This window comes from Oculina patagonica, chromosome 13, assembly GCF_052425735.1.
Source record: "Oculina patagonica isolate OP01 chromosome 13, crgOcupat, whole genome shotgun sequence".
Taxonomy (NCBI): domain Eukaryota; kingdom Metazoa; phylum Cnidaria; class Anthozoa; order Scleractinia; family Oculinidae; genus Oculina; species Oculina patagonica.
In genome coordinates, this window is record NC_135770.1 from 36,465,289 (window position 1) to 36,493,083 (window position 27,795).

Below are 27,795 nucleotides of genomic sequence, written 5' to 3' on the forward strand. Positions count from 1 at the left end.
TAGGAAAGGACGGTTTAATTAGATTTCCGACATCTTACACAACATATTTTCGATTTAGGCTATTGTATGAATGAAGCGATTAATTTTATCCGCTACAAACACAATCCAACGAAAACGTAACAGGCATTCTAAATTACTTTTGCCCATTTTGTTTTGCAGAGAAACAGTTTGAATCAAACGGGGAAACAAGCACCGTTTCGGCAAATATTCGAAGGCACTCGAAGGGTTTCCGATTCTTAATTCTCCAATCAAAAACTAACCCACGCACAATACACGGCTACTTGTGTTCTGAAATTTGCAACATCAGCATGACATCACAAGACGCGTCATGTTGTTAAGCAACTGACAAAAAACCGCGGGCTCAGGTGCAATCGAGAAGAGATTAGGGAAGACTATCACTTGTTTCACCCGCCGTTTGAAGTTTGCCGAGATTAAAGTAGCGCATTACTGCGGCTTCTGTTTACTCGAAGTTTACTCAATCCAATGCTAAGTTAAAAACGTGAATGGATCCTAATTCAGTCGGAAAAATAATTGCCTGTTTAAGCAAATCTTAGTTGAAGCACTCGAAGATTTTCCGAATTATTTCATCCAATCAAAAACTAGCGCAAGCGCTCAAAAAAGCTATCGCGCGTACAAATACGTCATGTTGCTTAGCAACTTTTGGATATAAAACTGCGGGTAAGTCACGTGATGTCGCCATAAACTAGCGCTTGTTTCCCCGACTGAATTATTTTTCGCCAAGAGCATTTTAGGTCTAAATCGGCCACCAAGCAACTTAATAATGCCAAGAACCCTATAACCCTCAAACTACTGACAAAACTTGAAATTGTACCGTTGACTTTCCACAAAAAAATAAGTTGTTAAATCAGCGAAAGAAAAATAAATACCACACCCATCTTTGACGCTACGAACAAAACTGCTGCTTTAAATTGTTAAACTTATTCGGTTTCTAAACGTTCCCTTAAAACTCTACAGTAAATCAAACTAAAACGACCAATTTTTTTTCCCGAAATTGAAATTAGGTACTCGCAAAGATAACGGTGGCCTCAAAATAAGGTTACTCGTAGAGTATTTTATATTAATTTGTCGCTTTTTAACCCCTTTAATAGTAAAGTATCTTGTTAAATTTATTATAATTGACCGAGCGTTTCTTTTCGCTTGTGCCGCAAAGGGCATTTTACCTAATATATAATTTAATACAAAGCCTAACTTATTTAAGTGGCACTTTTCAAAAATATTTGAAGCACCTCGGAATCTTCCGGTGCATGAAATTATTGTAATTTTGTATGACAATACGATTTGTTAAGAAGTTATATTACCAGTAGGTTGGTTCACTACGTGATGAATACTGTTACTACAGGGACAGACGTGCCCAGTCCCCACTGGCTTAGAGACTTGAAAGGACATTGGTACCAGAATGCTGACGACATCAAATCATCGTCCCCATGCCCTTCGTTTCTCGCGGGCGGGAGGAAAAAGGGCTCTGGGACACAGGATTTCCAGTCCAGATGTAGGACTCCGGCCAGATGAGTCATGACGTTTCAAAAGAATGTGAGAGAGTCGTTACGTTCGACTTCCGTTAGGAATTCTGTTCCAAACAGCCAACAAAATTCATTTTCAAAAATCCTATGTCCCCAGAGCCCTCCGTTTTCTCGTGCCAAGCCGGCTAAGAGAAACGAAAGGGCTATGGGGACGAGAATGCATCAAATAACGCCAGCACCCTCGTCTCCAGTCCACACAGTGGTACCAGCGCAGTGTGATCAGCCAGAGGGGAGGGGGCAGAATGTAAAGGCTTTCAAGTTCCCAAAGAGATGAGAAAGCTACAGTTGAATATTTCTATTTATATGAACTTCTAATTTAATTATAGCCAATGAGAACAACAATGGTACATTCCATGCCTTCACAGAAACGCACGGAAAACATGCAAGCTACAACTGTTATTCATAGGCGAAGAAGAACGAAACTTTGCCAAAAAGAATTCGTTCCAAATTGAATTTCTGAATTCTCTACTAAATATTCTTATTCTCAGTTGCCCAGAAGCTGTAGAAGAATCTTTTCAAGGTCTCCCTTCATTTTCTTGACGACTACTTCTTTCAGAGGCTGCCCAGTCTTCTTTTCGTATTGCGTCTTGATCTCGGCCAGGTCGGTCTGAAAATAGTTAACGAGAACAACGTCAAAAGACGATTTCTCATCTCTGCTTATGTTACATTTCTATGATCTGCATTAGAAGAATCTGGATTTCTGTAACGTCATTGTTTTTTTTTTTTTTTTGAGATTACCAGGTTTGCCATTCTCATGGCAAGCTGGCTCTCTTTAATTTGCAAAGACGCTGTTAGTTAATAGTTTAAACGATTTATAACTTTTCCCTAATCCGGTGTTTACGCTAGTCACGCAACGCCCCTCAAAAGCGTTACCCCCATTAACAGTTGGGAAGGAGACAACTAATCCGTATACTTTTCACTTAACTGTGAAGTGTGAGTTCAAGAGCTTTGTGCGAAGTATGAATGTAACACAAATCATTAACATGTCAAGACTCCAGTTCTTATGGAACCAGTTCTTAGTTACAAGTTTTGCAGTTCACTCACCTCCGATCTCGTCACCAACACGCGCGTAACAGTTTTGCTGTTGGACTTGTCAAGCGCCTTTTCCAAGACCTCAGTAAAGTACAGTGGAGGGTCCTGCGCGCATCGAACTGAAAATACAAGTGAAAAGAAATAAATATTTGCGCATTGCGTAGCTCACTGACTGAATGCGTATAAGCGTCTGATAAACTCGTTTCGTCCAATCAGGTGCTAAGCCGTATTTGGCTCACGTGACCTTGCCCGCGTTTACCACGCGCTGCATGCTTTTTGTTTCGAGTTCTGTTGTTTCGATTGCTTACTTTGCATTTGCGACTTTCCGACTTTCTTTTTTTAGATTATTTTTTTTTTTTTTTTTTTTTTTTTTTTTTTTTTTTTTTTTTTTTTTTTTTTTTTTTTTTTTTTTTTTTTTTTTTTTTTAAACAGGAGGCAAAAATCGAAACAAAAAAAACATATCCGCGGAAAAAAACGCACCTCGCCTCGCCTCGCCCCGACCCCACCCCTTCCCCAATTTCCGCGCGTCAATTTTTTTCTGGTCGCTTTTTTCACTTTATGCTTCACGAACTATAAGTAAAGTTGGCACTGCTCGCCAGCAGTCTTATTCTCATAAGCCAAGATGTTCTATCCTTACCTATCGCCTTCAAGGCATTGCGTAAGTCTCCATTCAACTGCTCGTTGATATAGTCTATGAGATCAACTTTGGCCAGCTACGAACAGAAACAAAGTTAACAGTTCGAAAAAAAAAAACACATTCAAATACTTCACTCCAATATTTGATTATGAGGGGTACGGCCCGCAGAGCTGAAAATATTGGACATATATTTTCCAAACCCTGTACGTTACATGATTAACCCAAGAACAATTTTGAAGATACAGAACTAGTTCCTTCCCATGGACCGTAAGTAAGTAGCAAATCATTTAATAAATTCTTTCTTATACCTAATTTAGAATCTTCTTTTTTTTTTTTCGCTTTTTTTTTTTTTTTTTTTTTTTTTTTTTTTTTTTTTTATTCCCTCCGTGTTGAGTGTCTTTTTCTAGACTCAAGTAATACGGACTTAAAAATATTTTAGACAGTCTGGGGTTTTTTTTACGAGTCAGCCACTTATTACAGTATTTCGTAATGGCCATTAGTAAAGTGATCCACTCGTTAAGAATTGGTTCATGCTTTTAGCTGTGCAATCTATCCGGTTATGGATGAAATTGGGAGTTTGGAGAGCACTCAAGAGGCTAGAGGTACTCTCGGGTACAATTCAAGCAACTCTTACGCTTTATAAATTTTCAATACTCACTGTTTTGTAGGCGTCCAAAGTGGCTCGTAATTGTGCGTAATTTCTGCTTGTTAGAATTTCAACAAATACTGCTTTGTCGGTTCCTTTCTTCCCTTGCCCCGCCTAAAAATAAAATGAAAGTGGTGTTCAATGTAAGTGAATAATAGGGCAAGGCACGCATTAAACATGGCCCACTACTGGAAAATCCACGCTAACAGAAATTCAATCATTCTCTCAAAATTTCTTCGAGAGAGAGTCACATAAAATACCAAGAAGTCGGCCTTGGTTAAGATACACTATCATTTGAACAATGCACTTGTGGAAAATTGTTTACCTCGTAAAGTTTCTTGGCATCCTGTTGGGCAAGATCCTCTTTAACTTTTTCGGAGCTATCTCGATTTTTCTGTGATATAAGAACAGTGAGAACATCTATTAGAGCAATTTTCAATTGTAGGCACATCATTCGAGTGCCTAAAAACCAAAACTAAAGTAAACACTCTGGCCAATCAAAAAGGACACAGACAATCCAGTGAACCAATCAAAACTCGAAGCAAATAATGTAGCCGGCACGAAGCGCGGGAAAACGTGCGTGAGCGAGTCACGATTGGTTTTGGTTTCACTTCTGATTGGCTGAGAAAGTGCGCGAGATTTTTAAACCAACAAGTCTGAGTCACTAAGCGAAGTATAAAGAAAAACAAAAGCAAACGCGAGTTACTTTCGACACTCGAGTAAATTCCGCTCTAAACACACAATGATAACTTAGCAAACCCAGTGATTGTGTGTAACTTAGTATAGTAGTAAATAATAAAGATGGTAATTTTTATCCTCGGTAATAAAATAGTGAAGATGAAGTGTTCAACATGAACGAGTATGGGACAAAGAAAAATCTGAGACCCGACAGGAACGAACCCATGGCCTCCCAGATACCAGTTGGGCGCCAACCAACTCAGCACGAGAGACCGTTTGAGCGGGCCCAGCCACAACGAGTCCCGAGCTGAGTGGTGAGGCCCGGGAGGCCAGGGCGACCGTGGGGACCAGATTTCTTGTCCCATGCCGTCATGTTGATACTTCATCTTCACTAACTTAGTATTGTTTTGCAATGAATTTGAAAAGTAATGCATGACACCTGATATGCTATCGCCCAATATTAAAGGTGTTTCAGTAGCACAGTAGCCGCCATGTTTTGAGCTCTCACCTCAATCAAGTTCATGAGTGTTGTCCGGAATTCTCCTCCGGTATCCTCCTTGATTTTTTTAAGAACATCTTTACCGTTATAAACTACAAAGAAAAAAACAACAGCCACCACATCAAAGTTTGTTAAAATAACAAAAGTACAGGGGTTCTGTTCAGTTCACACAGAAACTCACAAAAAAAAACACCTCAGGCTCAAAATCCAACACTTACTCTGCGTGTAGGCTGACTTTATGTCTTGAAGTTCCTGATAAAAATAGTAAAAAAAATTCATTTTGAGTTTGTTAGCTATGCTGAATGTAGCAACAGCAAAAATGAAGAAAGCTTAAGTACTGAGGACAGGTGCAAGGGCAAAAATGCTGAGTAGAGTAGGTTGATGAAATCATCGTGTGCAAATTCCATTTCCAACAACAAGTTTATGTGGATGGTTTCAACCACGGAGTCAAACCTCCAGTTCAAAAAGTAAGTTCAAAATTTTCGTTCTGTGTATGAAATTCAAGTGTGTGACCATTCAAATGAAAGCTAGATTGCAGTATTATCATGTAAAACTATTTATTTGTCAATATGCTTCAGTTTGGAACTCGTGCATTCTTGGGAGTGAAACCCATTTGAGTACATATAAGATATTGACACTCACCTCGTAACTGCGTGAAGATAAAATCTCTATAAGGACTTGTTCATCAGTTCCGAGTCCCTGTTTATTAAGTAAACAAATACAATTAGATCAGAGCAGTTCAGAACTACTTGAAAGAAAATAACCACGACTCACCGACATGGCGTCGTGAAGAGAAGTAGCATCAAAGAATTCTGGAACGGACATCAAAGCGATTGCAGCATCCTGAAACTTTCCACTTAGCTCTGATTTTAAGTCATCTGTGAGGTTCTAAGGAAAAAATTTAACCATTTATTTACATTCAAAACCACAGAGAATTAGCAATATGAAACATGGGCCTGGAGAACGGGAGCCAAAACGCAGCGGTCAAATAAAGAAACTTGACGTCACTTCCACTTTCACTACCTTGCATCTTTTTTGGAGTTTGAATCCCAATTATGTGCAAGAAATTTGTAAATCGTTATAAAAAAATACAGGGAGAAAATACTAGGCAGCAAATCTGATGGATAACTTCTTTTTTATGCATGTTATCCATAAAAACCTTAACTTTCCAATAAATTTCTTATAAACTTTTAACTTAATTTAGAGGCCGTTTGGGCAGGAATTTTTAGGCAGACAGTCAATTTAAAGATTGAACTGAATTAAAAGAGCAGTTGAGATGACAGAGCAAGCAGTGAAGTCCGTTTGTGAGCATACAAGCATGGTTGACATTGGGCATCAAGTTTTCCATGTTATAAACTATACCTTGCTATACTTTTGCTGATATTTCGCAGCAATCTCTTGTCGCTGTTTATTGGTGCGTGCTCCAAGAATCGCCACAATAGCATCTTTGTCACTTCCTGTGGGAAGACAGAATGTCTATTGAGTTAGGCAATGAAAATTAAGCAAAAGCTGAATCGTTTGAGGACCAACTCGTTCTTTTTATCTAAAATTCTAAACATACAACACAATAATCTCTCTTGTAAGACTTGTTAAAGCAGTTTCCTTCATCAATTCAATTTTCATCGAGAGTTTAAGATCACATTGTAAAGTCTTGCTCACCAGATCCCTGCATAGCTTTCCTCAACGCCTCGGCATCTTTTTCAGCATCAAAGTTATCTGCGGGCTTCAATGTTCCGTGGTACTTGGGCTGTTACAGAAAAAGGGTTGTGTAGGTTAAACAAAATATCAGAATTCCCTTGCTACAAATTATAGAGCAGAGAAAAACTTCTGGGAAGTGAAATGGTCAGTGCCTGCTAGTGCAGGCTTTGGTGCCCCCAAAGAACACACCACAAAAGAGTTTACTGAACACGCATAGAAAAAGGCAATGTTAAGCTAAATGCTACAAAAACTTGTGCTAGACACATTTCACATTGTCGAGGAAATTACATCCAAAATTAAAATTTTCTGTGTCTACAAGTGTTTTATTTTTTAAACAAGAATTTAGTTTTCAGTCATAATAATCAATCAAATTCTGAAGACGTACTTTACTGTTACAGTTTAAAATGTAACAAGAAATTAATATTACCTACTACCGCTGAAAAAAGGGTTAAAGAGTTGGAGAATGTGTCTTAAAGTTTTGTTTTCACCTTATTGTTACTAGCTGATTACTTGTTAAGTCGGTGTGTGTGTACGTATGATTGAGCCACAGGCCGCAGTAGGCGATACTTACTCTGGGTATGTTGTGACTGGGGGCTAGGCGGGGCTTCACGGGGCTTAGTGCTGTCTGTTAAACATGAAAGCAATGTGACGTATGCATTACTATGAGGACATTTAATTATTATTTTTTGCAATTATGAGAGAATAAAATGATTATCGCACAACAGACGCCCAAGTCATGGCATGTTATTCGTCAAGCAAAAAGAACAACATTTAAAATAAGTTAAATAGAGAAAATGGCTTAAAATTATTAAAGTTTCTTTTCTTAGTCTTTTCTTAGTTTTTAAGTCATTAAACCATTAAATACCTTCTGTGTTTAATTAACACGACATTGCCACATTTTGAAGATTTAATAAACTGGAATATTTCTCTCTGATTCACTGCTTACGTGCAAGTGATTTATTACACTTTTTAAAATGACAACATTCACAATAAATATTGCTTTGGTGGAAAGTACCGGTAGTAGTATGGTAAATACTCTTCACAAAATGCTTTTAACTGCCTTGGTTTGTTTACTAAACATCACACTCTTTTCCTTCAGATCATTTACTCCTAACTTAGACCTGCTAGAAGTACGCTACCAAGATTAAATACAGAGCACTTTACAAGAAGTTTAATTTATAAATTACCAGTTAGATTAAATTGAGCAATGGTTATCAACCCAATTTACTTCAAAACACCTTTATTGTATGTTATAATAAATATTATGCTATGTTTTTTAACAGCAATTTAAAATTATTGCAAATTTAAATTTTATTTGTTACATGTAGGTACCAAAGCTGGCAACAAATGTTTCATTCCAGATCCCTGACCTCGCCTAGGGAAATGCATGTATGAATGAACATTCCTTTGTTCAATGTAGGGTGAATACACACACATACCTCACTCATTGCTTCTGCCATATCTTTTTCTATCTGTTGTGATTGAGTCATTTCCTGTAAGGTGATAAAAACGCTATTTTAAAACTTGGAAAAGCAAAAAGATGAGTTCTTACACAACTCGTTTACATAACTGACATAGGGCGCTTTCCATTTGTCAGAACTGGCCAGCCAGACCGGTATATTTGAGAACAGAATTCCGTTGTTAGTCAGAATTGTCCTGTCAAATCAGTCAGTAAATAAATATTATACATTGCTATGGTGGATCGGTGGGAAAATCTTGTGTAAATGGCCCATTTCACATTCAAAACCACAGGACTGGCTGACCAGTTCTGACTAACGGAAAGCGCCCATAGTCTCCAGCCATAAATGGCCACCTCACGTGACCTAAAGCAGCCCTTCTGTTGCCATGAAGACGTAAATGTAAATAAAAAGCGAAAGTACTTACAGCTTCAACAGAAATTGATTGTCTCTTCAATTCACTGTATTCAACTTCTAAAGCTTTCTTTTGCTTCTCTAGTTCTTCTCTGGACTTCTTTAGATCCTATAAAAACAGAGATTTGTTATTTTAATTGCAGCCAGGCATCAGACAGAAAAAACCTAATAAACCACAAGCTTACATCAATCTCAGCCTGCTGAACAGAGAGTCTCCTTTGAGCCTACAAGAAAAGAAACAGAATTCACAAATCAGTTACAACTTATAGCTTCTACGTGACACAAAAGAACAGCCACTTAGACATTTTATACTTTAAATAACCCACATAATACAGACACTTCTATCAGTGGCAGATCCAGACCTTCAGATAACTGGGGGGGTGGGGGCCCAATCGTCCAGACCCTGGAATAAGGTGGGAGCTGCTCTCTAAAATAATTTTTCTCTGCTCTACGGGCCTCTATTTTGCCTAAAAAATAAAATGGGGCCGGCCCGGCCTCCCCTAGATCTGCCACTGTCTACAGTAAAGACCTACGTTATGCAGCAAGATCGTTTTTTGGGATGCTGTGTTTTAGCAAATTAACTTGGGCAAAAATACTGTTTTGCAGTCAAAAGCTGCAGTAGAGGAACTTTAAAATTATTCTAATAACACATCACCTCTTCTAGTTGTTTGTCATCTTTCTCTTTATCTTTCTGTAGTGAAAGAATGTAAAATGGATTAAACATTTGCCACTTTTAGTAGAAAGTCATAATCATTTGCCTTACAAACTACAGTGTAAGGCTCTCTCAGGCAGATAGAACCAACATTTTTGAATACAAATGCAAAAACCTTTTCAGGATTTACTGATGAAATAAGAATTTTATCTCAAGATGAATCGTGTTAATGAGCTCCTTGTGTCAGACACTGTTCCACATGTTTACAGGCACTTGTAGTCATCTAAGACCTGTCCTTGATCAACAGCTAAAGCACTTAGATTTATCTCTTTCTTATTACCACTAATTCTTATTTCGATTTATTTTTGTTTTGTTTTTGTTTTTGCAGTTGGTGATTATAATTGTTGTTTGTGAGTTACTTTAACTACTATTTCTTTTCTTTGTTTCAGGTGTATTTTAAAAATTCAAATTGTTAACGTAAGACTTCTGACAAAGTTTTATAATGTATTATTGATACAGTGAATATTGAAAATAATCAACAAACATTTGCAACTGAAGATCACAAAGCAATGTCCAAACATGTCTTTAGAACATGGAAGTCCTGTCATTAACCAAAGGAATGTCCCTAAAGGACCAGTATTTTACAACACAGCTTGGAGAATTAAAAAAAATTCAACATGCCCCAGCAGTTTAGAGTGCACCTCCTTCAATACAAACCTTGGATTTGACTTTATTAAACGCTCCTTTGAGGCCTTTCTTTTTCTTGTCAGGACTGCTGTTTAAACTGTCAAGCGATTCCTACATTTGGGTTTATATTTGGTTAAGAGTTAGGCTTACTTTTAGAGTTTTATTAATGGCAATTTAGCCATAAGGTTCTTACTTAATTTATGACCACACCATCAGGGTCAAACTTTATTTATGGGAACTAAGAGCATTTATGCAAAAGGTACTGTCAAGGAACCTACCCCTTCTTTACAGCCTTTACAGAAGCATTGTTATATTTTTTATTTAGACTTAAAAAAATTACTTTAATGAAACTTAAGCAAACTAATACACTTTAAAAAATAAAAGCACATTCTTTATCATTAAGTTTAAACTGTGCAAACATTTTACCTTTAAAATCAGATCAATTTGCATATTTGTTTTATAATTATTTTTATGCAATCTTCACTTTACATCATTTAGACATGCTTGACAATCAGTCAGCTTATAAAAATGCTATTTTAATAATAAACCTGGAGGGCTTAACCCTTATCAATCACAACCACCTTTCAGTGGTCTTTTGCTGCCTTTACAGGCTACAAAAGGTCAAACTTAAGCCACAAACCTGTGATTTTCCAAGGTCATTGTTAGCCTTGGCTAGAGCTTCCTCAAGTGATGCAACCTTCTTCTTCAATTCTTCTTCAGAACCCTGAACTTTAACAAGTTCTCCCTTTGTTGTCTTCAGTTCACTTTCACGGTCAGCTACTTCCTTCGCTGAAATTTCTAATTGTTTCTTACACTTTATAATCTCTTTTTCTGTGGATTCTAATCTGGAAATTGTATCAGTGAGTTCCTTTTCTTGTGTTTTAAGCGCTTCAAGTTCTTTTTCAAGTTTTTGGATTTTATCTGCATCTTCAGAGACAGTGGATTTTTCAAGTTGTTCCTGTAATTCAGCAAATCTCTGCTTAGCTTCACTCTCAGCTGCCCTGGCTTCTTTAAGATGCTGTTCTAAGGAAGCTATTGTGTCCAACTGTGAAGATGCTGATCCTGTTGTCTTTTGAAGATCTTCCTCTAATGTAGATATTCTATCATTGGCCTAAAAAATTAAACAACTTTCATTAAGTGTTTAACAAACTTTATTATTGTAAGAGAATTTTGGTAGGTAAAATCACCTGAACATTTTGTGATTTTTCGCATCTATGATTATTGAAAATAAAGACAAATTGTTCATAAATTGAAGATCTAAAATCTCAGCCAAACATGCCCTTTTATAATATGAATTTGAATTTTTTTTTTTGTTTTTTTTTTTTTTGTTATTTTTTTTTTTTTTTTTTTTTTTTTTGGGGGGAAACCCTTTTTTTGGTAAAAATTATCTTAGAAGAGATGAAAAATCAAGCTATTTACCTCTTTGAGTTCCTTTTGGGTTCGCTCCACAATTTTTTGCCAGTTATCCATTTCTGATTCGACATTGTCCTCTAACTTCTTAAGCAGTGATTCCTGAAAGAGAAAAAAAAGAGTATGAAGTGAGTGTTGCCACTATACAAGTTTAAATGCCTTATTTTCCTCTATGGCACATGCCTGCAGGGAATCATGGTAGTTGTACTCATCATTGTTAAGTCCTGCGCATGGTTCGACGAATACAACTACGGAACCATCATTCTCTGGAGGCACATGCCATAGAGGGAATAGGGCATTAATTTCATAATAATAAAGACAGCATTGCTTTCAAGGGTGTTGGTTGAAAGGCTACTTTTAACTTGCATGAGTGTCAACAAGGATGGGGTAGGCCAAATGATGCTTACAACATCACTGTATGACCATTGAAGGACACTCATACTCTAGCCCTGATGTGATTTCTATACTAACCGTTTCTTGAAGTGTGACTTTGTAATGAGCACACTCAGCTACTCCCACCATAGCCCTGATGTAAGTTCTATACTAACCGTTTCTTGAAGTGTGACTTTGTAATGAGCACACTCAGCTACCAACTTGTCTTTCTCTTCCTGTACCTCCTCAAATTTCCTGGTTAGATCTTCCAACTAAAAGAAAATAGTAATCAATATTAGCATACCATAATTACACTAAATGTACTTAAAATGCACCATTTTTAAAAGCAGCCTTTAGATACATTTTATTTCTTTTTTTTTCATTTTTATTTTTTGAAAAATACCGACTTAAAGACAGTACTGAAAATTACTGTCGGTCATCGGACATTGTCTGATCGAATATGCCAAAATGGTAAAACTGTAGAAGAACAAGAGGGTGTCCGACCAATTTTGCAATAAACTGCTTTGTGCTGTTCGGACACAAGAACTTATGCGACTACCTCTTGCAAAAATGTTTGATTTGAAATGCGAATTGATGTCCGACCAATTTTCTAAGAAGTCCGTTCCAGATAAAAGTTTGAAAGGACTCATGTCCTTTTAAGTAAGAAAAATTATTTCCAGCACTGTAAAGGTCCTGTGGTCAATACAGGCAAGACCCTCGGGGGCAGTATGCCCAATACCAAAATGATTCCATTTAGCGCCTTCCTTCTAAAAAAACATATAAAGCACCCACCTTCCGAATAAGCGCCCCCGCATCGAAAGTGTTTTTGTCAATAAGCGCCCCAAGTTCTTGTCAAATGTTGCAAATCAGGTTACTGACATAATGATGTGGTATATGGCTAACAAAGCTTTTTTTCTTTGTCATAAGGTTGATGTTTGTAAACACTTCCTAGCAAAACCCATTGCAGATGTTATGGATTATAAGTTGAAGTGAGAACATGGTTAAGTAACATGTAATTTCAAGTTGCTTACCTCTTGCCCACCGCCAGAAGACTGCGATGCTTGTTTCTCAAACTCACCAAGCCATTTTTTGTAGGCCTGTGTAAAATAGAAATACAATCATGCAAAACACACTTTATTACTTGTACTTTTGTTAACATTTTTTTAAAATTATAGTCATAGGGCCAATTTCATTACCTATTTATAAGATTCTTTGCAAAAATATATTTTGTGGAAGACAGGTGATGATACAGCAACTATGATCACGAATAATGTAAAATCAATAAATAAATTGACATTATTTAACAAGGGTTGCACATAACAGTCATGTGACTAACACATCTGCGGCCCCCTGGTTCCTGATCAAATTGGAATTTAGAAGTGTTGGTTTTTGTGGGGGGGGGGGGAGAACCGCAAAACCCAGAGAAAAACCCCTTGGTGCAAGGACAAGAGCCAACAACAAACTCAACCCCCATGGGGGTTTGATGCTGGTAAATGATGGGGATGATGGAATGGAGGCAGAACTCAGGTCCCAAAAAAAACCTAATTCTTCCAAAATTACCAAAAAAATCCCTGAACCAAAAAAACCCCCAGACCACATTTGACAGATTTAGCAAGAAAACGGGAACGTCAGTTGACGACGGCGCGCACATTAAAAATACCCATGTATGGGTGTTTTTATGCACACACTACCCATATATGAAGGACTGTAGTTCGTTTTTAATACCAAAAAATCTCCTATTTAAATCTTATCACCCAAAAAATTTAATTTTCAACCCAAAAAACCGAAAAAAATTTAAACCAAAATGCGCACCGCCGTCAACTGACATTCCCGTTCTCTTGACTAAATCTGTCTGGATTGGTGGTAGGCGACCGCTCTCACCACTGTGCCACCCCTGCTCACCCCTGCTCCCCCTGTGATGAAAACACAACAGAAGTTTTGCTTACCAGAGTGGAATCCACCATAACATTTGGATGAACTCTGCAGAGAACAGTCTGTAAACAAAAACATGACAAAGATAAAGTCGCAAGTTATAATAATCACAGTCAGCACCTTAAAAAACCTTTAAATTAGTAGTTAATCACCTTTGTCTCATTTTGCTCTTCAATCAGCAGAGTCTTATTTTCATCCTGTCAAAAAACAAACAAACAACTGATTAAAGTATTATCACACAAAATTGACAAGATATGATACAAACAAAAAGCTTAAAGCCCAGGCCAAATGGAGAAGATAGTTGATGAGAGTTCAAAATCTCACTCTCGTTTGGCCTGAAACTCTTACACGCTTCCATGGACTCTCATATGCTATCAATGACTTTGAACGTGTTCAAATTTTTCATAAGAGTCGCAGAGAATTTTCTTCTATTTGGCTCGAGTTGATGATAGTCGATGATAGTTGACAAAAACTCTCATGTGAGTCAACTCTCATCAACTCTCATCCTTGTTGGCTCGGGCTTAAGTGTTGTGGTTTGGAATCTTTGTGCACAATGCGACAACCCATCCAAGTCACTTCATGGATTGCTATAGAGTTATATGGTCAGTATGAAATTTGTTTGGGTCAAAGCTCAGTTACACGAGAGTTTCTCTTGCTTTTCATATTTTGTTTTTCTTTGACATGAGGGTGGAAGATTGATACCTTGACACTTTGTACAGCAGTCTTGATTTTGTTGTTCAGATTTTTCTCCATTTCTGACAATGCATCCATTGCCTTCCAGTTCTTCTCACGTAATTCCTAAACACAGCAAAATTCAAAAATTAGTCATGTTCAAGTGTGCAGTTATCCACTTGCAAGTAAACACAATTACTGCAGCTTTGTTTTGCAACACCCTTTGAAATCTACCAATCACAACCTGTTAAAGTGAACTTCTTTTTCCCGAGGCGTAGATACTTGATGGCAGCAAAAAACACAACTGTTGATTGAGCTGCATTTGTGTTATTAAAAGGCACAGTAAGAATCTATCATATACAAAATATCTAACATTGTTCTTGTGTGTTACCTCGAGTTGGCCAAGTTTAGTTTTTACAAGAAATATTATCAACCAATCACAACTACCGGTATTCAGATTTTATTCTTACGTTGTTCTTTTCCTTTTGCTGCTGCAGAACCGTCTCCAGTTTATTGAATTCTTCTTTTTTATCTTTGAGTTCCCCCTGAAGTTTCTCTATTGTCCCATCCTTCTCCTTCAAGCTGAAATTAGCAAATAACCAAAACAATTTTTAGCTTTTAGCTAATTTCACAACAGGAAAGGAAAACCTGAAGTTTAAAAAATGGTGAACTATAGGATTGGAAGGATGCATGATTAAACAATCTTATTGGAGTGCAGAAAGAAAATTAAAATACACATCACAATTAATATACATCCAGTTTTAAACATTTCCGGGTGTTTCCACCTACAGCTAAAGCACTTCAAATGCATGCAGGCCACTAAATGCTGTTCGAAACATTTTAAACACAAGATAATAGTAAACGACAACAACTACATTAAAATGACTGAAGAATGACTGGAACGGCTGAGTATGTTTATTTTAGGCAGCAGTGGAACTCGAAAAAATTATGAGGTGTTTGAATGAATACTTTGGACATTTTTATTCTTTAAAATACTACAGCAACTCTAAAAGGAAGACAACTACTTACTTTTCATTTTGTCCATTAGCAACACTTTCACTAGCAGCCTGATAAACAAAATACAGGAATAGAACAAATTAACATCTCAGCCAGCTGTGCAGACTTTACAGCCACTTTTTTCACTTAACCATAACTTAGACGAGTTCAGTTTTGTCAGTAGTGTTTGCATTTTAAACACTTCTCTACTCTACCAACCTAACTGTGTAGTTAACAAGAGTAATAGAATGCAGTAGTTTGTACAGCCACGAAGGGGCACTGCTTTTAAACACATCAAGACGAGAAGAAGGAAATCTCATGCATGCATGCATAGCATAATAATTATGCATTATTTTTTGCATTTAGTGTGCATGCATAAATTACTTGTGCATTCAAGATACAGAGGAAATGAAACCTAGAGCCTGGTCTTTGGACATGTTTAACAGGAAGTGAGGAAAGAAAATTCAAAGGATCAGAGAAGCTAGATGGCTCATCAGGGGGGGGGCTAGTGATTAAGTCTAGTTTCTGAAGCATGATGTGACTATAAGTGACTAGAGAGTATGACTACTCCCCTGGATGGGATGCTTGTCCAGGGGGTACCCAGGATTTTTCTCAGGAGGGGGTGCACCACTAGGAGACGGCGTAACTGACTGGACTTTTTGCAGAATACCAGTTGTATAAGAAAGTCACAGGTCATTTCAAGGGGGAGGAGGGGTGCAGCCCCCCCCCCCCCAGATCCACCCCTGTTGTCTATTGCAGGACCCATTCATTGCAGTTTGTTGGGTTGCTATTCACTGGTACCCATTTATATGTTTGGGTGGATTAAGACCCTGAGAGAGTTTGTACTTTTCCCACGCATGGTGGTCCAAATGTTGATGCATTGGACGCAGAGTACCGATGAGCAAGAGAAAGAACAAAGAACTAGCGGACCCAGGATTAAAAGTAGAAAAGTACAGAACTTAAAGGATTGGGAATTAAACACACAACTCTGCTACCTGCCTGCATAAGTATGATGACTAACTTCAAGACTGTCATGTTAATTATTAACAAAAGAGATTTTTATTAGAGAGTTATTCAAAGTAAGATCTATTTGTGACTGGATGATAAATTACATGTCGCAAGTGAAGAAGAGTTGTTAATATTGTTAAGTGGCAGAAGGTTTTGAATACCTTGGCTGCCTCAAGAGCCTTATTAATTTGTGCCTGAGCATTTTTCTCGGCGTCATTTAAGGCTTCCATAGCCTTCCAGTTCTTCTTACGTAGATCCTGAGTTACAAAAGAACACTGTATTGTATTAAAGCCTTCAATACAATTCAGGGATCATGCAACAGGGCTGTTCCACTTAACCTTTTATGTCCCAAGATCACAGTGGTGATTCACCTTACAGTTCCAAGGATTTGGTGGTATATGGAGACTAGCTTGATGAATTTCATAGGAGAAATTTAATATTGACGATACTCAGGATTTTCAGGGTTACACACAGGAGACTGAATAATAAGGATGAGATAGAAAACAAGATTGTGTAAAAATGTATTATGGAAGGAACAAGAGTCGAGTAAGAGGGCAAGATTAGTTTCTATGGAAACTGTTGTAATTTGAATGTGGGCCAGTGAAAACACAACTTTGCCTTTCTGTCACAAACAGGCTTTAACAAAATTCTTCTTTCATAGATGCTATTCCTCACAAGCAAAGTGAATAAAAAAGATTTCACTCACTGGTTTGATTTCGTAATGCCACAAAAGATCTATGAGAAAAGGGGATTTATAGAACTTTTCTATGGCATATGTTTTAATCATAAAATGAATCACGTTTTCGGATAACAATGCCTTCCCACAATAACAATACTCACATTATTTTTGTTCTTTTGTTCGTCTAACATGCTTTTTAGACTGGCAATTTCCTCATCCTTTTTGAGCACATTGCCATGCAGCTCGGCAATGACATCTTCTTTAACCTTTAACCTGAAATTCACAATAATAAATGAAACAAAATTGAACTGTTATCCAACAGAACACAAATACTACAACAAATGCACCTTATATAAATGCATGGCTTTACCTCTCTCAAAATTTAACCTATTAGTCTCAACTAGACAAAATTCTTCTATGTCTAGTCTCTGATACCCTTTCCATGTAAGTCTTGGCTGCTTTAAAATTTTTAAGTCTGCACTTCAAAGGCTTGGGTTGGGGGTGAAATTAGCTTGTCCAACTAACATTCCGACTTACATGTATTTGTACATGTATTCTTATTTTACTTTTAATAAGGAGGTGGGACTGAGACAAACAAGGCAGGCTGATTTATTACATCTGCCTAAAGTACGGTCAAAAGCCGCCAAAATTTATAACTGTTTTCAAAATAATATGTAATTTTTAAATCTTTCGATTTTATACACATGCAACATAATTTTAGCTTAAATCTTAGTATCCTTATATATTTCAATCTTTTTAACTTCCATTATATGTACACTGTAAGGCTTTTAGCGACTTTACTTTTTACTAGGGCCTCTATTGATAACAGTTTTTATTGTAAAAGCTAATGGAGTCACCCTATTGAAAGAAAGGCTTACTGTAAACATGCTTAAGGGCTATTCTTATGGTACTTTTGGCATATGTTTCAAGCATAAAATTGACCACCCCCCAAATTCAGTTTATGTTATTAGTCTTTCACACTTCAAACAGTAGTAACCTTTTCACAATGATAATCTGAACACCTTGGAATTCATTCAAAACACTTACGCATCTTCCTGGATCTTGGCAGACACTTCAGGTTCTTTGCCGTTCTAAAACATCAGATCAAAGGCAAGAATACAGTTAGAAACAGGTTAGCGTGCATAGGAAACACTTGGTACATACTGTGGAATCTCAATTTCTCAAACATCCAAGGAAAACGAAAATTGGTTTGAGAAGTTGGGATCAAAAAATCAGGGGGAAAAATTGTAGTGTTGACTGAGGGAAGGGAAACCACTTCTGGTTCGAGTTATTGGGAGGTTCAAGAAATAAGGATTCCACTGTAGAATAACGTAAGGATAAAGGTTACTAGATGGCTTACTAGGACAACGCTTCATTCTTGTTTTTTGTAGCATGAAGTGACTATACACAGTGCTACTCCCCTTAATGGATGCTAGATCATTTCAAGTTACTACCACCACCACCCCCTACCCCAGGATTTGGTCGTTTCCATTTTCTTCTGAATCTGCTTATGACTCTGTTGTTCATGATCCAGTAAAAACTAGTTTGTCTGAGTTGCAAGCAGAAGGGAAAGAACAAAACAATCACAATGCTAGTTCTTTGGCTCTCCAAGTACTCCTTTCTGCTTGCGACTCCGCAAACTATTTTCACTAGATCATAAGCGATGGAGTCATAAGCGAAATTGGAGCGCCTTTACTACTCCATCGATTTGATTTTCACTAAATTGAAATTCTCTGCAATTCTAATTACAACTCCAACTCCATCGCCAGTGAAAACCAGCCTAAAGCGTGAGACCACAGCACCTGTTATAGATTTATTGAATTCCCTCACCTGAGCTGGAGCTGCACTGTTTACATGATTACTGTCAGAAGTTTGTACACTCTCCTTTGACAATCTAAGTTCTTCTTGAAGTACCTAAATAGTAAGGGAAAAAAGGTCATCAGAAAGATTCAAGAGAGCAGGTCTAATTCTTTAGAGACCTTAAAACACTTGCACACATTGCGTGCCTATGTTTTACAGGAATCGAGGGAAGGAGTGAAGGAGTGAAATCACTTCGCTCACTACAACTCTTTTCCGAGTTAAAAAAAAACTGAGGAACTGAGTGATTACTACTTGTAGTAAACTCACATATGCACATGTTACTTATACAAAAGAACAGTACTAAATTCTGAAACAAAGAAACAGACCTACTTAGGGGTTTCATTAAGGGCCAGCCACAGAGCAAATTTCCCAGCTGTGAACATGGCTTTGCCTGGCTATTTTTTAACCTCTGAACCAACTTCAGTTTACCAAAGAGGGCAGGTCACTGATATTTTGCCTGCGTGCAAAACCTTGATGCCCACCTGCTCCGAACCTTGAATCCCCTACCTACTTGGTTGGGTATCATTATCTCTACCATATTGGCCTTAGCACAACATACCTGTATCTCTTTGTCTTTTTGCATCTGGATTACTTGTGAGTCCTTCAATTGATTCTCAACATCAGTACATGTTTTTTCCAGCTCAGAAACCCTGGCGGTTGCTTCCTGTAGTTTAGCTGCCAGAGAATTCAAGGCACCAGCTTGATTGCTGTCTGCCGCAGCTAGTTCTTTCAGACGATTGTTTAGCTCTTCAGCTTTGTGGGTGGTGGTGTTAAGATCTTTTTGCAAAGCAGCATTTCTAGCCTGGGACTTGTGAAGTTCTTCGTTGACTTCAGCCAGTCTCTTTGACAAAACACTCTCTGCCTCTTTCTGTACAAAAAAACATACTGCATTAAGTTGCATTCAAAACAAAAGGCATTTCACTTTGTTCTAACCTGCAATTTAAACATTTTCAGATAAAAGACAATGTCTTTAAGTTTCAAATCATGTTTCAGATACACTGTGTCATATTCTTTCAAAGGGCATTACCTTACTGAGGCCCTGTTAGGGGCGGTGTTCATGTCCCCGTCTGAATTTCAAACCTTTTCATGTCGCAATTTCAAAAGGTTCACATGTCGCTGTCGGAATTTTGAATTCGTCCAAAGCCACTGATAATATCGGAAATGTTTGAGTCCGGAGTGCGTAACCTAAAATAATGCGTTACCGTAATTCTTTCGCCAAAATATTCCCTATTCTTGGATCTCTCAATTAGATCTGATGGCACAGACGAAGGAGACACCTTCCTAGGGGGGTCTGGGGGCATTCTCCCCCAGAAAATGTGGAAAAACTGAAGTAGTTAAGACGTGTTTTCCTTTATTCTGAGCCGGTAAAAAGAGAACATGGAGTGAATTATTTTCAGAATGATGGATCATTATGTAGCTACTTAACTTGAGCAGCCTAAAAATGAACTGTTAGAGCGTAAGATTGCAGTTGTTCAATGCATGAGAATGGTCTTTACAAGGTCAGGCTATTTTGCCTACAAGCCACTTTAAAAAGCGCCAATGTCACTGTCGATTTTGGTTTTTCTTTGTCGCTGTCATTATTTTACGGGAGCATCTCGTCGTTTGTCGTCATTTCAGCTCCTTCATGTCGCCGTTTCAGAGCCGTGTCGCCTGCGGAATTTACCCTAACAGGGCCTCCTTACTGGGCTAAAAAGAGACATACTACTAAACAAAAAATCTTAAAGGGACATTAACATTTTACCTTCTATAAGCATACGAGACAAATAAAAGGAAAGTTCACCAAGGGATTACAACATCAAAGAAGTAATAACAAACCAAAATAAAGTAAAGGGAACAATGATGTATTAAGAAGGATATTCTTGAGTTAAGTGCAAATTTATTATTACCAGAATTCTTGAACAAAGAAAATAATTGTCTTGAGTAAGGTAAAAAGAGTTACAAGGTCTTTTGATCTCCTACCACACTGTTCTGATGAATGGTCAACTGTCTAACTTTTTCTTCGCTTTGTGTTAGCTGCTCTATTTTAGTGCCAAGTTCTCCCTTCACATGCCGATATGTCTGCTGCAGCTTGGTAAGCTCTGATGTAAGTGATTCTTTATCTGCAGTTCTGAAAAAAATTAACATAGTTTTGCACTTGCTGGTCATTTAGTGCTTAAATTTTCTCTCATAAATAAAACAACTGCTGCTCCCAAAGGACAAAATATGACAAGGTTCAATTTTCCCTGCCCTACATTTTTAGAATTCTTTTGCACAAAATATTAGTCCAACATGCCTCCTATTGAATCATTTAATAAACTAAGAAAAAAATTTAAAACTTACAGCTGTGCTGCTCTCATGGATGCATTCTTTAGCTGAGCATTTTCCTGCATTACAAAACAGAGAAAAGGTGAGCAAAAGAAACAATGCATGTTTAAGAGTTTAATGTACATGCCACGTGCCTTGCAGCATTACAGTGTGTGTCATGCATCAAAATTGCAAGTAAAGCTACCATATTGCACACATTTTGCATGCCTGTAAGTGCTGCAATCCCGTATATCTGTAACCAGTATGCCCATGTTAATTAAATCAGAACATTTATGTGCCTCAGTACTTTTCAAGGATGCATGTAGATTCCAGTGAACACAATAAATTACCTCTTGAAGACGCTGCAGGCTGCCCATAGACGATGATGAGACCACATCCTGCATCTGAAGCATCTGTGCTTGTAAAGTTTGTAACTCATGAGCATGGCTTTCATGTGAAGCTTGCATTCGCGCTTGAAGAGCTTGGATTTCTTTTGCCTACAGAAAGAAGAAAACTTTTTACAACCATGTCAATTTTTTCAACTCTTAATAATTACAAAGAAAAAGGGATGGGTGCAGTATCTTAACGGTTGAGTAAGATTTGAAAATGAAACATGGTTGCCATAGAGATCGGTTTTCAAAACCCTGACTTTCCCCGTTAAAAAGAAAATTTCCTGACCAAATAGATACAAAATGTCAGATAGTAGAAGCCTCCAGCCTCCGCATCCAAAAGAAAACTATCGCTGAGATCACATCGATCTGAAAAGTTTTAAATCAGCAGAGTTTGAAATAACAATTTCCCTGACTTTTCTTCATAATGTCAATTCTCCCTGACTCAAAATAAAATTCACTGACTTTTCCCTGACTTTCAGGAATTTTATTTTTCCCTGACCATTTCCTGACCTGTGGCAATCCTGTAAAAGGTCAAGTTTAAACTGATTATTTGAACAGAATTTAGAATGAATTTAAGAAAGCTGAGCACATTACCTGAGCAGTAATTTTGCTGGTGGCATTAGCTTGCTGAGTTTTCAGTTTTTGTTTTTCCTGCTGAAGATCATCCCTTCAAAATAAAATATAATTTTATAAGCAATTTCATGTACACATCACTTCACTCTCATAGTGCCTCTCCCAACCCCATGTATAAATGGATACTCAATACTGACAAATTTATTGCTGGGGTAACACTGCAATGGACTAGTATCTCATCCAGGGGGTAGAAGAAATACTTCTAGTCGCTAAATGCTATGGAAACTGGGATAAGCACCGGCAAGATGGGCCTTTAGGCCCAAATGCAGACTTTTACCTTACTTGATCCATTATGTGCAGACCATCTCTGTCCACCACTGAATTAAATTTTTAGTATGACCGAGAGGTAGTCTAAGGTAACAAACCTCACCAATTAGTTAGGTTAAATGACACTGTTCTTACCTCAGCTCCCTTAACTTATTAGCAGCATTTTGAGACTTTTGGCGCTCTGAAAAGACAAAGCAAACACTAAATTAACTTCCCTGGACTTTTCTGTAACTTTATATGGTATCAAAAAAACAAAAAATGTGGAAAATGGAAAAATGTGGTCGATTTGTTAAATGTTTTTTTATTCTGACAGGTAAGAATCAACCTGGGCTCAAAAAAGGAAATAACTCTCAGATTAATTTTCCGAGGACAACTTCTGGTTGCCAAGGAGACTTTCAAATGAGATTAAATTTAGATAAACATTTCAGAATAAAAATGAGTGACAGAAATACACAACGTTTTGTTTCCTCATGACATCATTTTCAAGTGACAAGAATCACACCTCTCATTGCATATATAACACTGTTGAACCGTTATTTTTTGTCACTTGAAAATGATGTCATGACGACATCGAAACATTGTGTATTTCTGTCGCTCATTTTTACTCTCAAGGGGACTTTCTGTACAAAAATGTCTGAATGATCAGAAGTAAAAAGTTCACTGAAGCTTTCTAACTTCTACAACTGATAATCAGACTACATTTCTTTATCCCATGCGTATAACCACAGAACTACATTACACAGCATCTGTAGCTAAGATCATGGGAATTAAACTGTTACAAAAGATGAATGTTCCTCATCAATGATAATGTTTTTATCAGTGAAACATAGTTTACTGGAGTACAAGCTTGGTAATAGAACATACCTTCTAATATTTGGTTCTCCTTCTCTTGAAGCTGTTTTTTCAATAACTCTAAAGTATCGCCCTTTGAGGATGACTGTGATTTAAAAAAAACATCAAAAAACATTAACAAATCAACACTGCCTGAAACTAATGGATGGTTAAATACAGTTTGTTAGTTTGTTTAGTGTAGCAGCTCTCATATATTCATCAATGCGAGATCCTGGTCTGCTAAATACAATTCAACATATACATTTGTATTCCCAAACGTGAACTCTTCAAAGCAATATTTCAATGTACAATGGTGGCAGGTCTCACAAGGTCTCAAATGGCTCGCTACCCTTTGAGTGAACAATAGAACAAACAACGGGAACAATGCCCCGAGCCCCCAGAACAATAGAAACTGCTACACAAGAGGACCACTAGAGGACCATAAGAGCTGCTACACTGCTATATTAACAGACCCTTGTGGAAAGGTGGTCATTAAAGGGAGGTGACCAGCATCAAATTTCTCCTCACAATATCAATACTTATTCAAGTAAAAAGGTTATGAGAATTAATAAAAAGATCCCCAAAGGGAAATTGGTTTGATCTTTAAACAAATTCTCCCAACTAATGCCATAAGAAAATGTATGGTGATCAGTCACGAGAATTTGTATGTAGATATGGGAGCTTAAAGGAACAAGTGTGTAGAGTCTTCCTCTATATGGGTGAAGGCATTGTTGTATAAAATTCACCATAATGATCATCTTAATTATAACACAGTGCTATGACACCAATAGTGCAAGATATTAAATTCACCTAGAGAGCACAAATTGACGATCACTTAGCTACTTGTGACCAAGTTGAAACAACTAATATTTTACTTCAGTCTTTATATCAATGCCTTTGTTGTTAGTTTCATCATACCTTTTTCCACTGGCTATTTTCTCCTTGTTTGTTCAACAAAACATCAATCAAAGCTTGAATTTCTGAAGAACTGAGGTTAGAGGATGTCACCATTTCCATGATACGCTTAGAACTCACATCACCTATGTGTGGAACAAACACTAAGTGAGAATGCAGAAATTGAATTTTAACATGGTAGCTTCACCTTCTATGCACAGAGTGTGTGACATAACATTTATTACATATTGTATGCTCCTTTAAAAGGACTACATGTATCAACAACAACAATAAACTTTATTTAACTTAAAACTCTAGCAGTCAATCTGGGGTTTCTTCATTTGTATCTGGTGGTAGGTTGCCTTCCACTCTTGGTCATACTCAGAGCTTTTAAGAGGTCCTTATTAGTACACAGACAAACTTAAGAGACCAGGAGCTGTTTTACACAACACTGTACAGTCAACTCTTGCCTTGCGGACACCCTGCTATTACAGACACTTGCTATTACTGACAAAATCCAGATCCCGACGAAAGAGGTTTGACTGGAAATGACTCCCACTATTACAGACTCTCACTAGAACGGACACTAAATGGCACCTCGAGTGTGTCCGCTATAACAAGAGTTGACTGTGGCATGTAGTGACATGTAATATTGCCTTTTCTTTTTATTAAGCAACGACATGGAATAAAATGGAAGGACAGCTTGAAGTAAATGGCATTGAAAAACTACATGTGCAATAAGATGTGCAGGTTTTTATAATAAAAAGTGTATTTAAATTTGTTATATGAGAGGAGCTTTTTAAACAAATTTGGAGTTCAGAAAATAGCATCAATTTTACAGAAAAAAATTAATTGCCCTCCACATTCCTATAAAATACAAAGTACATGTGACAGCTATATACTAACAGGTTACTACTGAGTTACTGTTTTGTCTGCACAGAAAGACAAGATCCTATGTTGCCAAGTAATCGTTGAAATTAACAGGAGGCAAAATGGATTTTCCTCCCCACACACTAGCAAACTTATTAAGATTATAGGTATTTAAAGTGTTAACAAAATGTCAAAGAAAAAATTGTAATTCAAACATCAAGAGTGATAAAGCCCTACACAATGTTTTTCAACAAAACAAAGCCCCCTGCAAGTATGTGGAATATTTTTTGGTTCGCCAAAGTTACCATTTATGCATATTTCATTAATGGTTGTTAATGTACATTATTTTTGTATATTGTACGTGTCCATGTACTCCAAGCAAACTCAGTAGAAACCAACCCTAATAAAAATAAATTCTCACAAAAGAAATTTATCCAATCATTATTTTGATCATCCATTTCAATTCAGGAAAAAATAAAATTAAAATATCTGTTTACATCTCATCAGCAGTGGTTTTTAATTATTTTGTAGTTAAACAAATCATTGGCATATTTAATATTCTTTTTCTCCAACATAAAATACTTATATGTAGAAAATAATTACTGTAAATTGGAAGGTCCTTAACATTTGGAAAGGTATAAATAACCTTATTGCTACATATTGATACACATTTACATGTACAACCACAGGAGACATTTATTATTCATTGAATAACTTGAGCAATATGAAAATCAACATGCATTTTGAATTTAAAATACAGTGTATTCAAACTAATGGATTTTCCATTGAAAAAATCATTAAGTTTCTTTTCTACGAAAAAGGTTCATAAAAGGCAGACACAAGCTATTTACACAGAAAAAGGATCCTAGCTAAAAACACACATACACTGTACATGTAAAATTAAACATATAGCGAGATAGATCTCCAAATACTGAAATAGCTTTCCTTGGATTTCTGACGAAATGTAAGGTTATGTAATATTTTTTTCCAGGCTCGCCTCAACAATTTAAGGCGTTTACAAAACAAATGCCTCTTATACATAGATATTTATTTATTCACTACTAGCATACCACGGCGAAACAATCCAACATTTTGATTGAATAATTTATTCATTCAAATATAGCGATATTTAAGACACTATCCTTTAATTCTCGAGTTCTCGTGCACGATCTGATAAATTTTACACAATCATCTGACCGATCTTCGCCCATTTTAATAAAAATCTTTAATTACTTCCCAATGATTAGCTCTCCTTTACCACAATTTTCCGCGATCTGCCACGTTGACTTTTCATGATCCGCTCAAGTGTACAACTTTGATTTAAATTCAGACTATCGACCATTTGAAAAGGATCTCTTTACTTCCGTTGCGAGAAGAGCGCTGAAAAAATTAGCAAGGCTGATAAAATGGATTGGTAGGGTTTAAAACAAAAAACAACCTTCTGGAAAATATAGAATAGGTATTGACGAGGTGGAAATATAATACCGGCCATATTTCACTGAAGTCAAATCAAATCTCACCTTGTTGAATAGGACCCTTGTCCTTCATTATTTTGGTTTTGCTCTTGGACTTCTTGCCTGAAGGTGCTGTTCCATTGCTTTCAGTGAATTTCTGCTCTTCAGTTTCGAAATCTTCCGGTTTCTCTGGCTCACTTTCCAGTGAAGGAACAACATCAACTAAAGCAACAACCTCTTCTACATCTTCACGTGGTTTTTCGAAAATTGCATGGCGCTCGGTCACGGAACTTGCTTCTTCTTTTGGTGCATTTTTCTTTGACTTCTTTTTCCCTTTCCCGGCACCAGAGCTTGCCTTTTCCTCAGGGACAGGCATTTTCTCCTCGCTCTGTATTCCAGGGCGATCTTTGGAATCCTCGTCCGATGGAGGAAAACCTTCATCGTCCCCATTCGTCGCGCTCGCCTCGATCGTCTCTTCGACTTGAGGCGACGGAATTTCCTCCAATACCTCTCCATCGTCCGAATACTTCTTCTTTCCCTTTCCCACTTTCTTCCGTTGTTTTGCGGGTTTTGCAGAAGCGGTTCGCGCCAGATAAGCCTCTTGTTCAGAGCGCTGGGCCGCAAGAACATCCTCGAATTTTTCCTCGCGAGTTGCAAACAGAAGTAAGAGGAGTGCAGAAAGGACGAGCGCAACGACAACGGCAATAATTGCCAGCGTTATAGGATCGAGGGGCTGCATCTTCACGCTCAAAAGAGCCTTTCAGCAACGGCAAAACACGCTCAGTTTCAGCTCAAAGCCAAAACCTTTTTCAGGAAGAAATCGAACAGACTTTCAAGAAAAGTTCAAGAAAAGTTCATCCCAGACATCGAGCATGCGTGCAATATTGATTGACACGTGAAAAAGTCCTCGACCAATGGGCATTCAGCACGCCACCGGAAGTACGCAACGATCAGCTGTACAGACAAAAAGAACATGTTTTGAAGAATATTTGTATAAGTTGTATCCACGACAACTTTACGTACGGAAATATACAAATTTTGATTTTTAAACAAATGCATATTTGCGTTTATCTAGAACACTTGTTATAATGAAGTAATTTTAGAAGTTTTTTAGAAGAATCTAGTGATACGCGCCGGCTTATTCAAATCTACCGACAAAGACGGGGTCTTCACAAATATCATAGTTAGTAGAGGGACTAACTATGCAAATATGAAGAGTATCGTAACCAAAATGGAGCCGAGCCATTAAATTGAAACATCAGTGAAATATGAGATGAAGGCCATTCCAAGCTGTTTTGAGT

General features: G+C 37.3%; 1 protein-coding gene across 4 annotated transcripts; it reads right to left on the reverse strand.

The window, feature by feature from the left end:
* LOC144635783 (uncharacterized) lies at positions 1-27,378 on the reverse strand. Of its 4 annotated transcripts, XM_078494880.1 has the most exons (40): positions 26,561-27,378; positions 24,195-24,316; positions 23,310-23,382; positions 22,581-22,626; positions 22,140-22,212; positions 21,504-21,650; positions 21,190-21,233; positions 20,830-20,977; positions 19,430-19,738; positions 18,841-18,924; positions 18,058-18,101; positions 17,172-17,283; positions 16,493-16,588; positions 15,357-15,394; positions 14,798-14,909; positions 14,358-14,453; positions 13,808-13,852; positions 13,670-13,717; positions 12,755-12,820; positions 11,900-11,995; positions 11,361-11,453; positions 10,582-11,052; positions 9,972-10,052; positions 9,258-9,293; positions 8,788-8,826; positions 8,616-8,711; positions 8,171-8,224; positions 7,303-7,356; positions 6,693-6,780; positions 6,396-6,490; positions 5,808-5,921; positions 5,676-5,732; positions 5,252-5,285; positions 5,043-5,125; positions 4,182-4,250; positions 3,869-3,970; positions 3,211-3,286; positions 2,586-2,692; positions 1,695-2,148; positions 1-1,420 (listed from the first exon to the last, which is right to left on the reverse strand). In XM_078494880.1, the coding sequence occupies exons 1-39, from the start codon at positions 27,231-27,233 to the stop codon at positions 2,026-2,028; spliced, it is 4,344 nt and encodes a 1,447-aa protein (XP_078351006.1). In that variant the 5' UTR covers positions 27,234-27,378; the 3' UTR covers positions 1-1,420; positions 1,695-2,025. The 4 variants fall into 4 exon arrangements, with proteins under 4 accessions (XP_078351006.1, XP_078351009.1, XP_078351008.1 ...); XM_078494883.1 differs by lacking the exon at positions 16,493-16,588 and having other exon boundaries at positions 26,561-27,377; XM_078494882.1 differs by lacking the exon at positions 9,972-10,052 and having other exon boundaries at positions 26,561-27,376.
* Between the last annotated feature and the right edge of the window lie 417 nt (positions 27,379-27,795).